This window comes from Sceloporus occidentalis, unplaced genomic scaffold (assembly GCF_023333645.1).
Source record: "Sceloporus occidentalis isolate IW3139 unplaced genomic scaffold, rSceOcc1.0.p SCAF_10, whole genome shotgun sequence".
Taxonomy (NCBI): domain Eukaryota; kingdom Metazoa; phylum Chordata; class Lepidosauria; order Squamata; family Phrynosomatidae; genus Sceloporus; species Sceloporus occidentalis.
Window position 1 is genome coordinate 37,393,175 of NW_028316990.1, and position 16,463 is coordinate 37,409,637.

Sequence of the window (16,463 nt, forward strand, 5' to 3'; positions counted from 1 at the left end):
TTTACAAATTTAATTCCAGTTTTTTAAAAAAATTAAATACTTCCCTTCTTAATGACTCTCATTTCCAGTAAAATAAAATGTTGCATAAGTGAATTTCCTTAGCAATTCATTAAATTTCAAGATATATAGTAATTACATTAGTTTAATTGACATTTGGGCGATGTGCAGTAGAGGCAGCTCAGGATTTGTTAAGCAGACTTGATGTGAGCTGCGTGTGTATGTGTGTCTGTGTGTCTGTGGCTTCAAGTCTCCTGTCGAGTTACGACAGCCCCATTAACTTCATAGGGTTTTCTTAGGCAAGGAATACTCAGAGGTGGTTTGTCAGTCCCTTCCTTAGAAATAGGCAGAAATTCAGTGACATGGGTGTAGTCCTTCATGCGCTGTAATGGCTGTGGAAAGATATCTTTCATTTCTTCCAAGAACAATTGGAGGCGTCTCACTCAGAGCCACTGTGGCACAATGGTTTGAGCATTGGACTATAGGTCCAGTTCTCCACTCGGCCGTGGAAACCTTGGCGAGACACATTATCAGCCCTAGAAAACCCTGTCATAGGTTCACCTTCGGGTTGCCATAAGTTGGAAACGACTTGAAGGCATGCAGCAACAACAAATTTCAACACATTAATGCTTCACATCCTTGTAGACCTTCCCTAGTTAAAAACATGCTCAGGGACCTGTAATTTCTATGCATTCAGCTGGTGACATCGTAGTCATCATTATCTTTTGTAATGGTTGAAATAATGAGGGATCTTTGCTTTTCCGTTGGGTTTCTCTGTTTCCCTGAACTCTTCCCAGGTCTTGACCCTTTTCTCAAGCTGACTTTCTGTCGGGAGCCTTTTCTTCTTGCACAAGGTCAGTCTGTGGGATGCATAAATCAGTCAAATGGGTGGAAAAAAATCATTTCCATGAAAAAGAAAACTGTTGACTTAATGCAATTCACTAATGTTTCCTGGTTATGCTATATCTTATAAAGAATTAACAGCCTTACTCCTGGGAAACCTGAAATCTGCTCAGTTATAGCCCAGGCACATGAAATATACTGGCAGTTCTTGGCTCCAGGGAAGTGTTTAAGCCTGTCAACTGGAGATAAAATTAAAATTTTAAACAGCTGAACATGATTATTAATCAGAAAGCCCTAGGGAGTCATGAGAGTTTCCGTACCCCGGAGTTAAAATAGTAATAATAAAATATATCTATAAAATCAAAGAGGGATTTTAATGCAAAGGTTACTTCTTGCATTTGTCATTAATAGGATGATGCCACAGAAGGTAGAGTTGGCAGAGGTCTTAATAACACCAGCTTGAAAATGCTCCTTAATTCGGAGGAGGGAAATTAGAATGCTTTTTGAAATCTCAGTTTAGATGTCTACAAAACACTAAAGAGTAAGTTTCATTGAACTCCATGAGGTTTCTGCATAAGCAAGTAAGCGTTCTACCTGGAGAAAAGGAAACAAAAACAGCAAATGTACTGGATGTTCTATTACAATAATTGTGAAATTAACTATTTCATATGAACACACGTCATCCAAAAATCTTGTAAGCTTTTCTTCAGTTCATGAAGATTTCCAACCTTCATTTTTCTCCATTAGGATGGAATAAAGACTACAGGGCGAATATACAAGCTAGAACTGTATGAGAAACATCTGTTCATACGTATTGCAGCTGATGAAGTGCGAAGCGACCGCCTCCTCAAGGGTGCCAGCTGCAGAGCTGCTTGGTCACAAACCTCTTAAAATAGATCAAGCCAGTAACCAAACAATATAAATGCCTCATGAAACATGCCAGGCTGTAAACTGGCCTTTGGCATCCTAGCGACACCAAAACAAAAGCCATCCCTGAGGTTCAGTGCTGGTTCATAGCTCCTCTGGTTCTGCTTTCACATAAGTGATGTTTTCACAGCATAGCATCAATGCTTGCCAAAGTTCTTGGAAGAACAGTTCTCCTGATGCGGGTGACAAATAATGGCAGGAACCCAAGAATATCCTTTCATTGTTGGCTGTTGGATTGGTAATCTTTGTTGGAGACTGAGAGGTGACCAGCTCAGAGGGTAAATCTGCCTTGAGTTAGTCTCAAAGTCAATTTAGGACTAACACTTGTAGAGTTGGAAAGGGACCACAAGGGTCATCCAGTCCATCTGGCATCACACAGGAATACCCCATTGAAGCATGCCCAAAAAATGACCATCCAACCTCTGTTCAAAGCCTTCCAAAGAGGGAGAGGCCACCACCAGCCACAGAAGTCTGTTTCACTGTGGAACAACTCTTATCATTGGGAGCTTCTTCCTAATGTTTAGGTGGAATCTCTTTTCCTGTAATTTGAATCTGTTGGGTCATGTCCATAGGGCTGAAGAGATGGGCCAAATAAAGTGGTTTCTGCCCACTTTGAAGGCTCTTTCGCTTTTCCCTGCTTGTCTGTTCTAGGCCTTCATCTCTGCAACGGCAGAAACCAAGCTCGCTCCACCTTCTACATGGCCTCCCTTCAGATGTTTAAAGACAGCTATCATGCCACCTTTCAATCTTTTCTAAGCTCAGGGGTGAAACTGCTGACCTCTCTAATAAAGAGAAGAGTTCTCAAAGACAAGAACTCAGACCAAAGTGGAACCTAATAAATTATTGGAACTACTTGAAACAAATGATAGAAACAATATATAATATTACAAGCAAGTAAAAAAATGTATAAATAGCAACAGTCCAAGCAGAAACAAAGCGAACGAGGATAAATAACTGCAGAGATGCAGCTCTGGATAAAATGCCAGTAATTCATAACATAGACCATAAACAACTACATTGAATCATAACTCCGAGACAAAAGAACCTTACTTTGTTCTTGGATGTCTTTTTTCCCATGTTGTTGTTTCTTGTACAATTCAAATGACGCCAAAGAGAAAAGAGGAGGGGGAAATCCTCTCCAAATAAGAAATAAATAAAAAGAAACCAACTCAAAAACTCTATAATCCGTTTGGAACCCCCCCCCCCCCAAAAAAGAAAAAGAAGAATCTGTCAGACTTAGCCAAGCTCCGCTCCGCTTCCATCCAACCAGATCTCCTCCCATCCAAGAATATTTTTAATGCAAGTATCAGACAGCTTGTGACATTGTGGTATTGTGGGGAAGAAGAAAATAAGACAGTGTTATGCCTTTTCTTTTCCTTCCCCCGAGGCTGGTAACATATCCATCGCCTGGTGATCATAAAAAATTCTGTATAAATGAGAGGGATTAACCACACTGTTTGTAAATGATCCCGCATGCTTGAGCCGTACCGGTGCCAGAATGTGGGGCCCTTTCCCCTTTCTGCTGCCACCCCACAAGATGATCGTCGTGGGAGGGAAGGGAAATAAGTGGCTTTCTCTCTTCCACATTGCATTGCCACCTAATCAGGCCTGACCCCTGGCCCTCCGGCCGATCAGAAGTAGCTGTAAAATAACATGGACATCTGGGCATGACGCTCAGCACATCTGCATTATGTCATACTTGGCATGGGACTACGTAGGAAGATGTCCGAAAAATAGTCTTGGCCAATGGGATTCTAACTCTGTACAGCCCATATCTACTAGGGAGTGGGGTTGGAGTTAGTCCAGCCACCCCACTTCCAGGGCCTCATGCCCACTATGTTTTAAACCGGTTTGCAAATGAGTTTGAACTGGTTTAAACAACACTTGTTCACACTTGAACCAAATCACTGAAACAATTTGGAGAGGAGGGCCATGCGCTAGACCCATTTGACCCACGTCTTCTTGACGCTGATTTTTTTCCGCGTCTTTTTGGATAAATCAATTCTCTCAAGTGTGGACCATATGCGGATTGGAATCGATTTAAATTTGCCCTTTGGCCAGCTGGAGCGGGTCCATTTTGAATCGATTCATTTGTAAATGTGAGCCACAAGTGGGTTATTTTATTTTATTTTGCGGCAAGAAAATGCGATCAGGGCAAATGTAGTGTGAACCACGCACCACTGCCGAACTGACCCATCGATTCGGATTGCAACGCAATTTATTATTAAGGGGGAATGTGGCCCAGGCATCAGTGTTGCATCATAGGGCTATGGAGAGTGTATTCAACTCTTGTAAGACTCATCCATGGACTGGGGACTTCATTTTTCATATGTCCTTCCTCCTCCCAGTCTGTTCTCTCTGCGTTGGACTTGTCTCATGGGGGTCAGTTGGTCTGCCTCAGTTCCCGACTGCAGCAGCACACGGGTGGGCTGTAAACTGAATGCTGGATGCAACATTGGTCCTCCCCAAAGGAAACTCATTGAATTCAATGTGACAAGTTCATTGTGGCTAACCAGTCCAGTTCATTTTAATGGGTGTGTTGTAGGTAAGATGAATGTTGGATTTATCCTGAATGACTGACAACTGGAGGGAGTGAATGATGGGAAATGATACTAAGAGGATTTATCTGCAAAGCTTCATTGGCAAGACGTATGAGAAGGCTTTTAGCTCTTTACTTGTACTTTTGCTTTGCTAAACACGGTAGGGAGTAGAATATGTTTTTAAAATTCAACTTGCACATTTTTAGTGTTGTTCTGCTTGTTCTGTCAACAAGTATCAGAATGAATAAGCTTCCCTTCTCTTCACAAGTCTCTAGCACTGTTTTATATTTGAGCGAGATAGCAGATCATATCCACAGTTGAGTTGAAAACCACAGGTTGTACAGACTTAGTAGCTTTGCTGTTCTTCCAGAAAATGGCATTGATTCTAAATTCTGTACACAATATTGTTTTTAAAAAGTGTGGGAGGATTTCCTTGTCATTTTTGTGTATTGGGATCAGGCAGAGAACTAGAATATGGTCATTTTTTGCTCCCACTATGGCTCCTGTGCCATCCGCATGGCAGAAGGTTGGATGAACCTCAGTTGACATGTTCATTTTTGCTTTTAATTCCAAATCCTATGTCAGCCTTCTCTAACAAGATACCTTTCAATGTCTTGGACTGCAATTCTCATCATTCCAAGCCAATAGCTAAAGCAAGTCAGAATTTGCAAACCCAAAATAAACTGGTAGTAGGGAGGATCAAGTGGGAGCAGTTGAGTTCTGTGAACAAACATACAGATCATTTAGGCACACAAAGATCAGCTTTATTATCTGTCTGCTTGCTCCCTCTATGCTACTCTTATTGATATTTAAGATATTCATTGCTTCTGTAAGTACTCTGGATGGAAATGCAGTCCAGTTAACTGATTTTCTAGTGATTCCAGGGACTTTAGAAATGAAGGGTGATGTTTTTATATTTAGCAGCGAGTACAACAGCTCCCTTCTGGCCAAATGTGTGACTGTACTGAGTTCAATGAGCAATTTGTTTGCTAGGGCAGAATAAATTTAATTTGTGGCCTTTTTCAGTCTATCCGTCTTGACAGTATTTGAGTTATATTAGCACTCTTGTTGGATTTCCTTTCCAGTGGATTTTGGAGCTTAAATATTTCTGTGTCAAATGAAGATCAGACACTCTATCAGCCTTCCATGCATAGCTCTACAAAATTGAATCCTCCCCCCCTCTTTTGTGCATGAATATTCAATTTTAAGCTATTGACATTTCAATTTCCAACACAGTATATTCCATAGCACTATTCTGCTGTAAGCATTAACTCTTACTCTCTCTCTTTCCCCAGTGATACAGACAAAAAGGTCAATACTAGATTTTGTTTTTAAAAATGTAGGTCGGACTATGTAAGAAGAGTCATTTTTCTTTCACTACACTCCCAGCCATTTGCATTGGTTTTTGAGCCATGTTCTTAGTCCAGTGATTTAGTGTTTACATATACAAAGCTAGGAACTTTTCCTGTATATTTAAGGTTGCAAACGAGAGCTTTTTGGGAAGCATTTGCAAATATTGTGAACTGATTATGGATCATTTCATATGAAAGATGTCCGTCTTCTTTATGTTTTGAATTTCATAGAATCACAGAGTTGGAAGAGACCACAAGGCCATCCAGTCCAACCCATTGATTCTGTGGTTCAGTTTGTACTGCAGATCCAAACCTGCTCTTGAAGTGTGCCTCAAAATGAGCCAAAGTTTTCATGGCCAAAAATACCAAAAACAATAACAAAAAAGCAAAGTAGTGAGAAGTCCACTTCAGATTGGAAAAATGTAGAAGGAGAGTTAGGTTATATGGTTTGGTGGCAGCAACCTATTTACAAGGAAAATTCCCACTCTTGGGCACTTCCAGGAGAGATAGTTTATTCTTTTTATCTCCAGAGAATAGTTGATCTCAGGAATTTCAAGAAACTGGGGGCTTGAAAACCAGCTTTGGTAGGGTTGCATAAGGCCCCAGGGGTACACTTTCTCCTCCATGATTTAACCAATCAAGACCACCAGACTCCCCTTCAACCCATCTAACCACAACCTATTTTAAAATCAAGCACTGGCAAACTTCTTGGAGGGTCGTGCCATCCAAGTGAACACACAATGATAAGCCTTGTTTTTGCAAGATTCCATAACTAGTCTTAGGCTTGCACCCACTGCTGTCTTTATGTGGAGCCATGGGTTGAGCAGAAGCTTCCACATCTGTTTACAATAGGTGGGTAAATAATAGCCTTCCTCATGCTGTTGCACTGTCTTCATCAGACTTCACCAGCATAGCCAATGGTAAGTAATTTTTGGAGATGACATACTGGAAATGATATCCAAGCTTTTAAGCAGCTTCTCTTGAAGTGTCTCTGGACTCTTGGACCCCTGTGCTTACTCTGAGACCCAACCAGAAACATAATGTATATCCTGGGACCTCTGGGAGTTGCCTTCCCTAGATGTAGAGGTTTATTTTCTTTCTATATTATCTTGCTCAATTAGTTTACCTGTTTACTTGTTTTTCTGCAGCTGGTCTGAAAGCCCCAGAGAATGGAAGTTTCAAAAGACGAGGCAAACGTGGCTTCTGTTACACATGTATGATAAAGAAAAGGTATGCCTGATGTTTATCTTCCTCACTCTGAACATTAGCCAGGGAAGTGCATCCTTATTGCATTTGTTCTTTAGCTTTCACCTTTTGTATGACTAGTATTCATGAGGCTGAACAAAAAACTTTTAGCTTGTCCTGGGTTGTATAACAGACCCAGAAGCGTTACCAGCTGGTAATAAGTGATTTTCTTTTTCTGAATGTCCACCTTTTGGTGTTGCTATTGCCAAAAGCCATGAGTTGGTCTGGGTAGTTCATCTTTTCTTCTTTTCCTTCTTAAAGGTTCCTGATAAATACTTTTCCATTTTGCTGCGGTACCTTGAAGGCCTCCAAGGCAATGCGCGAGAGACGACCGTGCAGAAAGCAGAAACCTTGATGAAGGAATATGACAAGTCCGAAACAGAAGATGCTAGCCTTTTGGAGAAATGTGAGCGCATTCGGAAAGTTCTACAGCTGTTGTCCTGAAGTCGCCAGATCTTGTCAGGCTTCCCTAGATCCATACATCTGCATCATGATATGAGACCAGAGCCTTTGCGGGGCTCCTTTGAAATTCAGACACAACATTCAGCTTTAATCAAAACAATGCTTTTAATCTCCAGCCTCCTGGTTTTAGAGCAGATCTCTTCCAAGGTTTAAAAGGTGTTGAAAATAATAGTGAAATAGAGTGGGTCGGTCAGTATTGAAACCAATTACACTTGAACTCAAACCTCTTATTTTAGGAATCTGTTTCTTTTAGCCTTTTCCACTGTATTTTTATTAGGATTTTTATCTGTTCATTGCAAAAAAAAAAAAAACCACACACAAAATAAAAACCCAATACAGTAGTTTTAAACCAGAGGCAGCTGGTGTCTTTCACAGTTTGTGTCCTCTTTGGTTTGTTAATTATTGGTTTCATCATTTACACAACTTTAGCTTCCACAAAGCATCACATAACCTTAAGATCTGGAAGCAATTTTTGTTGGCCTGCCTTCATTTACCTTTCAACTTAATTTTGTTTCAGCTAAATAATGGACATATGAACTAACAAAATCCCATGCTCTTCAATGCATTATGGTCAATAAAAGGAAATTATTCTGCCTTTCTGCTGCATCTCTGATGTTCCTGTTTTTCTCACGTGGTTGTTTTTCAGTTGAGTAAATATTTGTTCAGTGGTTTTGTTCAATGGCGTGTTGCTCTTGCAAGAGACTGGACTTCTGCAGACGTTTATGGAAAAAAATAGGTAAGGGCTGCAATGATGAATATCCTAATGATTCAAATATTGGAGGTGCTAATTGAATTGTTGTCCAACTTCAACTACGAGATTTTCAAAACAGCCTACTGTTATTGAACCTGTAGCATTCGTCTGGGCTTTTGACAACCCATCACCAGATTGACTTGCTATAAATGTTAGAAAAAGCATGGAAGATATTAGTAATTCTGAAAGCTGCTAACATCTTGCATTCCCTTTAAGACAACTTCATCTGGGAAGCCAAAAACTTAAGTGATCCAAGATGTGCATTGCTAACACAGTAACCGTAATGGAATTTAATATACTGGCACAAACAAAGGTATGAACTGAAGGGAGAGAGAATGAGATGGAGGGAGAGGAGGCAAAGAAGAAAAGGACAGCAAATCCCAACACAGATACCTGGGTTACCTAAGTTCTCCCTGATCTTATTCCCTTTCTTTCGTCTTAGTATACTGATTGCTTTAAGCAGAAATTCAGATGGTCCAAAAAAGAAGATGTGTTCTGTCTTCTCTACACAGCGCAGATCTTTATTAGTGATAAAACTGCAATCAAAATAAAACCAACCAACCCAAACACGTGCTAGAATTTCTTGCTCTGTGTCTCTTACGTTACCTGCTCTGTTTGCTTACATATGTAAATCTTCCTGTTATTTTAGGAAAGTGTGGGGTTGTTTAAAGGCCCAGATCGCCCTGGCATTTGATGAAATCATGTCTCTCTTTCAAATCAGCTAGTTATATCAATAAAATCCAAGGCACAGAGTAACAGGCTGAGAAATGAGATCTTCATTTGCCAGGTCTAATGGTCTTCCGGCTGAGTTAGTCCGCATTGTGTAGGTTTGGTTGGGAGGATTCACGTCCAAAGAGAATGCTGAAGTCAGGGTTTTCATGGAGATGTTTTTTGAAATGCTGAAGTTCGCTCGGTTTAGAGATCTGCTTCTGATGATAATGCTAATTGCTAAAAACATTGTCAGCGTAATAGTGTTCCTTTTAATTTGGATGTTCTTCGTGGCGCGTTTTGCATTCCACAGAAGCTGTTCCTCTTTTTAATTTGTAATTCTAGTTTTATAAAGTTACTGGGGAAATAGATCTGTCATCAGCTCGGGAATGAGGCTGTGCGCATATTATTTATGCGCCCTTCAGAAGAATCTGGCCTGTTGTCATTAGTTTGACTGTTTAAAAAGAGATGAAACTGGCTTGACCTTGCACTGGGTCAGCCTCGCTTATTACTGTATAAAGTGAGCCGAATAATCCTAAAGGAGCAAGAGAATGAAACCAAATAATCTTAACTGCAAGAACACAGACCTCCCACATTCTTCTAACTTCCTATGAGGCTCAGAATGCCAGCAATTCTGAATTTTTAAGTGTTTATGCTCACTAGATTTAAAACAAACCCCCAAAACATTAATTTTCTTAGGACTTATGCCAGTTTCATGCTTGGAAAAGGTCACTGGCATCAAGAATTTGATCACTTGCTCTGTTGAATAATGTGCATAATTCAGTGATATTAAGGCTTCTCTCTTCCAGTCCACCCCTATGTTTAATACTCAGCAGATCAGGGCCAAGACCAAACTGGAGCTATGGACCATTGTACCAAAATCCTGTCCCTTCCAAGATTTCACAGATGAAAACTGGGATGCCTGTGGCCAAGCAACATCAGAGTGTGGTCAAGAGGGCAAAAGGTATTAAGGAGGAAAGACGACTAGAAGAGGCGACAGCAGTTTCCTTTTGCCTGAGTCTACAGGAAAGTGCAAGATCCCCATTCCCCCCTCCCAGCTTGAGTTAATGGAATGGAAACTACTTTTCCACTTTGAACTCCATAGCACTTGAAGTGAACTGAGGACAAAGAGAGAAAATGGGAGGAAGAGAGAGAAACCGGGACAGTTTAAAAGAAGCTGAAAAGGGTGAGATGGCAGAAGATTAATCAGAATTGTGCCTGTCCAGTCAGAAGAGTTGAAGGGTGTGAAATCTAGACCCAGAGTGAGTATTGTTGTGTACAAGGCCTTGAGATTGGTTGCTTCAGCCAACAACTGGAAACTGAAGCTTGAAAAGTAGTAAATAGGAGCTCCTACAGTGGGCCACTTGTGTCCACTAGGGTTTGGTTCCAGGATCCCCAGTGGATACCAAAATCTGTGGATGCTCAAGTGTCATTATATACAGTGGTGGAGTAAATGGGTGCCCCTTGTATAAAATGGCAAAAGAAGTTTGCTCTTTGGAATTTATATGTTCTTCAGATATTTTTCAAGCCGTGGATAAAGAATCCGTGGATACGGAGGGCCAACTGTTAACATGCCAATGGCAGAAGCCTGCGTTCGCAGCCTTAGTTGATAAGGCATGGCCAACCTGGCCTTCGTACTGGCTTCCAGTCAGAGAGGCCAGTGGCACACTGCAGTTCCTTTCTGAGCCTGGGCTCAAGACATTCCTCTGTTGGCCAGGTATTGCCCCTGGGCCATCATGGCAAGAGTGTCTGGCCATGAAAGCAAATCCGTTGCAGGCAAGCAAGCAATTTAGGAGGAGGTGGAGAGAGATAGGGTGGAAAATTTTCCAATGCTAAAATTTTCCACTCCGTATCCATATCTGTTTCTATCTCTGTATCTCTCTGTCTATATCTATCTCCTCGCAGTCATCTTGGCTATTGTCTTACAATCAATCATGTTATAGGTTACAAAGTCCTGGTTAATATTCTGAAGCGACAAGCATAGACAAACCCTAGAAGAATAGACTATCCAATGAACGCGCAGGTAAGCTTGCTTGCTTCACAAAACATCTTGCTTTTCAAGTAGAAGTACATGTAGATGAGACGAAATAAGTGCCCTGGAGACACAGGACAGGTACCCTGTGATAAGCTGCATGTTCCCACAGACTTAATGTCCATCCTTTAGTGAAATAAAATACGTAGCTAGTTGTACTTCATCTTTTTCCCTCAACTTGAAAAAAGATAAGCAGTACAGAAAGTGAGTCACTGAGGCTGAAGAAAGTTAAACTCTTTATGCATGTGACCTTTCCAGCGAATCATTTTTGTTAAATAAAAGGGAAATGTATTCTGTTTCAAATATTCTAGTAACACAATTTCCATATAAAGCTTCGAATGTGTTTGAATATAATATTTCAACCAAATGTGGGAGATAACATTATTTAGAGCGTGGGGAAATTTTCCAGAAATTTCCAAGTTCTACTCCTTCTGGAAAACCCACATGACGGAGCATGCCTTGCGTCTCGATGTTCATAACCCGCTCCTCTTCACCAGCTTGAGTCTGAGTCAGTAGCAGCTGCCTGTTTGCCATCTGGGGCTACGGATAGTTGCCACCAGTTGTTTCAGTCTATTTCTGTCTGCAGGGTACAAGTGGCTAAAAACAAGAGCTGTGTGGGTGTACGCCAAGCTAAAACCCTCCATCATGAGGAGGGTACAGCTGTGAAAATAGCTTCTTGTCTTCACCGCAAACAATGGGCATTGTGGAAAAAGGAGAGTTTGCTGGATGAAATTCCCTTAGTCTGCTTTGGGCTGTTCCTTACCAAAGAACGAAATCTCCCAGTCTTTCCAGAATTGGTTGCAACTCATTTCCACTGAAGAGAAATGTGCTGGAGGCAGCCAAGATGCCATGTATGGGCATCAGACATGTGCCTGAGGGCTGGAATGACTACAGGGAATGTAACCCTCTCCCCAGTGCCATGCAGATGGGCATGACATTGGTACCACTGTTTCCAAAAATAGAGAGGTGGCCTCCTACATACAAGAGCAGAGATTTTGATCTTATGATGTAGCTTGGCCAACTTCTTTAATCTTCCTTGGAAAGGCAGATTTAAAATTTCGATCTAGTTTTATGTCATGCAAGATACTGAACAAGAAATTGTGCACTTCTTGGAAAGTGCTGGTGTTCAAGTGTGTATGTGCTCTGTAAGCATCAGAGCCCCAATTACTCATTTTACCATTTTGTTCTTGGAGAGATGCATCCCTTCCAACATTTCACAAATGAAAACTGGGCCATGTGTGGCCCGACATCAAGAGACATGAAAGTGTGATCAAGATGGCAAAGGTTGTCCATGAAGGTATTCATGCAGTAGCTTTTTGTGTTGCTAATGGTATTTAAAGTTTATTTCCTGGACTTTAAGAATCTCTTAGAGGAAAGAGAGCCTACCGTCTGAATTGGTTCATACCTCCTGAACTGAAGACAACCACAATACTTTGACAAAGTGCAGGCCAATGACTAACATTCTCACAAGCTTGCAACATGTTCATTGTGCAATAAAGATATTACTGTTTTGTTCCCTCTGCCAAAATGGCCATTGACCAAAGAGACAGTGTTTTGTTTAGGCCTGGCTTCATGCTCTGCTGGATTATTGTGTGACATATAGGTGTGAATGCCACTGGAAATCAACACAGTCTGAGCCATTACATTGACTTAATGATATTCGATTGGGAACCAGAGGGAAAGGACCTGTCCTGTTTCTATCGATCTGTTTTGGCCTCTCTGGGAGCCCTTTCAACTGAAGCAAAAATGCTTTGGGTAAATCATAAATTCCTCGAATGAGGTAGTCTTCAAATTCCGAAATCACCAGAATGGAACAGAGGAGGATGGGGGGAAATGTCACCTGGGGACCGGTTGGAAATATTGCAACTGGATTGGAGGTACCTTGAGCCATTTGGAAGCGTAACCCTTTCTGCTAGGTATATAAAGCTAATTGTACTTTGTAATGTCCCTTGGGAGGGCTCAGCCAACCAGATTATCCCCAACCAGATTTCCAACCTAGGACTGTGAAACCATTGTCAAAACTTGGTTAAATATTGGTTGGCATCCTTGTTTGGAAGGGGTGATTAATGCAAAGAAGAGAAAGCATTGGAAGAGGAATAACTGTGTTATGGCTACCTCTCAATCAGTGGTTAAAAGAATCAGCAACATTACATCGCTGTATTTTCTTTTAAGTATATTAAAGAAACATCTATGTTGGTTTTGGTGTCTGAGAACAAGGAGGAGTTATACACAAAAGGAGGAAAAATCTGTGTGTATACATATCTCAAGGTTTTACCGTTTGCAACATGCGTTTTCATTTTTAACAATGAGAAACCTTCGACAAGCAGATGACTGTACTGAAAATGTATCCCATCTTCCTTCCTTCCTTCCTGTACTAGAATTTCCTGAACAAATTAAAGCTAAGCCTAATTAATAGGTGGAAAAAGTTATCTAAGTGAATTTACATGTAAAATAAGAAAGATTTTTTAACAAATCAACGTTACAGAATAATCCTTAGCCATTGAAAGCAGACGTTGGCTTTGGTTTCAAAGCAACATGGAAAGCTGTTTAGATTTCAGGTCTTTCTGGCATTTAAGTAACAAAACTGGGGCTAAAAGTGACCATCTGTGCAGTAATTTGATGTGAAGTTGCGTTTTTCATTATATTAGAGTTGTTCAGTATTTTTCAAGTGGTGGAAACCTCATTTATGGCATGAAAAACTACAGTTAAGTTTAGCTTTTGTTTCCAGAAACTGGCTGAGCTATTGAAAAATTTCAGCTTGGTGGGTTTTCTTTTAAAACCAAAGCTCCCCTCTCTTTGTTTTCCAAATCCCCTGGAATATTATTTCAGCTGTCCCAGAACAAAGCAATAACAACAGACCTAATACAGAGAGATCAAGCGTACAATTACAAACTTGATGAGGAAACGTGAGTATATCTTAGATTTTTCCAGAATAATATAGAAACTACAGCAGGGAGTATATGCTTGCTGGAGAATTATGGAACGGAACTGGGACTCTTGAATGTAGTGTAAAGCAAAATAACAGGATTTGTAGGGCTGATGGGCAGAGTTGCCAGAAGGCTCCAGGAACTATTGAGTCAAGGTTGAGAGCATCATGCCAAAGGAGTCCTCCAAAACCAAGTACTGTAATCCGTAGGTTGTGATGGATTCTGTGTGTCTGAGCGGGGAGTGGGTTGCAATAAGCCATAGCAAGCCAACAAGGTATTGAATGCTGGTGGAGAGTGGGTTAGAGTCCTTTAGTGGCCTAGCCAGCCTCTCACGGAGTTTCTGGCTGACATGGCTAATGTTCCTGTTGAGCTCTAGCAGGATCTCTGGAATTCAGATAAAAGCCAGGTGGCCGACTCAATAAAAACAGAGCCCATATGGTTACTGAGTTTTCCAGGAAGGTAAGGGACAGTGACAGGGATTAGATAGTAGGACTTGCAAACCAGACACTCACATCTGTGCCTTCTCTGTTCTGGTCAAGGTGAGAAAAGGGTGCAAGATGTACCAATGGTGACTCAGCCTCATGGAATCAAAGTAAGGATAGTTGTCTGCCCCAAGATGATTACCATCTTATGTTCAAATGGGATTCAGTTGCTGGTGACCCAACAGTGAGCCAACTTGGTGTTGTGGTTTTGATGTTGGAGTACAACTCTTGGACACCAGGGTTCAAATCCCTGTTCAGCCATGGAAACTCAATGAGTGACTTGGGCGAGTCAAACTCTGTCCCTTGTGGAGGAAGCAATGGCAGCCCCCTCTGAAAAATGGTGACTAAGAAAACCACAGCCCACAGACTATTGCTTTTGGACAATTCATTGGCATGATGCTTTCAGCCTTGACCCAGTAGTTCCTAGAGCCTCCTGACAACCCTGATGTAGGGTCACCTTTTGTTGTTGTTAACTATGGTGACCCTGTGGAGGAGACGTCTCCAAGACCCCTGTCCTCTACAAATCAGAAACTATATACAACAGCTCAGCAGGTTCAGCATAATCAACTACTAAGGGAAACAATTGCAAATGCACAAAGACATATTCAAATATATAACAGAACATAAAGAGACACCTTTCTGCATCCTGAGACCTTGTCTTAGTTGGGGAGGAGAACTGATCAGCCAAAGCCTTTACAGAAATGGTGGATTCTTGGGAAGAATTTGAAGGGCAAAACAACTCCCACATAAATGTCCAAGAGAGAGGCATGTTCCAGATACATCTACTGCAGTTGTGTGTGTCCCATAGCACAGCAGACAGCATCAGTGCTGGGACATTACACACTTCTGATGTTTTGTGTTAAGGGGGAGCCTGTTCATGAACATCGGTCATCTAGTCCCAGCAACTGGGGTGGTCTTCAGGGGATGCGCATTCCTTCTGCTGCGTTGCTTAATTCCTTTCCCCAGAATATCCCAAGTGGGCTGGCTCTTTGATCAAAAACTTGGAAGTGGTTGTGCTGATGAGATACAAAGGAAGGGAAAGCCAGGAAGAATGGCAGTAGAACATTTTGTAAGCGGGAGGGAGTGAGCTGTTTTGGTTATTGGTGCTGAAGCTTGTCCAGTAACACTGGACTCGAAACTGCTTTACTTATGACTGTTGTTGGAAGCACCAAATAAAAATGGTACTTGGACAAGCCCAATTGTATAAGTCTGAGGAATTCTGGAATATGTCTTTCTCACCTTAGGTTCTCATCATTCTCAACCTAGGAAGTAATTTATACTTGACTCATGCTCAGTTTGGACTATCCACAACTCTGTGGGATTGTTTCAGATCCAACGCAATTAAAGGTTTTGTGCCCTTTCCAAAATACCTAAGATGCTGGCCTCTTTTCTTGTTTCCAGCTCCTGCTGCTGGCAGAGCTGCTAACAGCTGGATTCCTGGAGATCAGCACTTTTCAAACTTGTTACCTTCAAGAAAAAGCTTTGTCCACACTAAGTGACTCCCTCCCAAGTTACAGGTACAGAAAGAGTCCTGCTAGGTAAGACCAAAGCTCTTTTTGCTCCTGAATTCTGATTGAGCTCACTATTAAGCATGCATTAACCAGCCCTTTATAGAAAGTCTGGTGTTTACTGTCCTTCTGTAGTGATGGAATCATAGCTTGGAGTGACCCTGTATGGAGGCTTTTCAGAGCATAGAAAACCAGTAAGCACACTAGGGCTCTCAATCCATTGCCTTGGAGAAAAGGTGAATGGGTGCCCAGATCTTTGCTGGATTGCTTCTCATTTTTACACATCACAAGAGAAGCACTGTACTCCCTGGGTCTGACTTGTCACCCAATAAATATCACAGCTACTTAAGAAGCAATATGGCAGTGACATCTTGTGGCTCCATGACTGTAAAGTCAAGGGAATTATATCCAAGTGTATTTAAGGTGTATTTTTTTTTGTCATTGCCCTCCACTGCAAGTTGTAATTATTATTCTTGTCTCTATTCTATTTACAGCATTTTTAAACACTGTGAATGAAAAATACGGCCGTTTCCTGAAGAGTGCAATGCCTTTGAAAAGACTTCTACAAATCGGTTCCACTTCATAGACAGAGGTAAAATTTACGTTATAAAATTATACACTGCTTTGGATCAGCTTTGATTGCATTTATATATTGCTTAAGCTAGTAACATTTCAAAGTGGTTTACATA

General features: G+C 41.2%; 1 protein-coding gene across 5 annotated transcripts in view; it reads left to right on the forward strand.

Annotated features, from left to right (window-relative positions):
- The window catches only part of LOC149306495 (protein cholesin-like), a 91,705-nt gene extending 83,116 nt beyond the window's left edge, over positions 1-8,589 (forward strand). For 3 of the 5 annotated variants that reach the window (XM_089539521.1, XM_089539522.1, XM_089539523.1), the window contains exons 4-5: positions 6,808-6,889; positions 7,166-8,085. In XM_089539521.1, the coding sequence (XP_089395647.1) occupies positions 6,808-6,889; positions 7,166-7,348 (265 nt within the window). In that variant the 3' untranslated portion in view covers positions 7,349-8,085. Of the gene's footprint in view, positions 1-6,807; positions 6,890-7,165 lie in introns of all 5 variants that reach the window. The other 2 variants (XM_089539524.1, XM_089539525.1) reach the window with 2 other exon arrangements.
- The last annotated feature ends 7,874 nt before the right edge of the window (positions 8,590-16,463 follow it).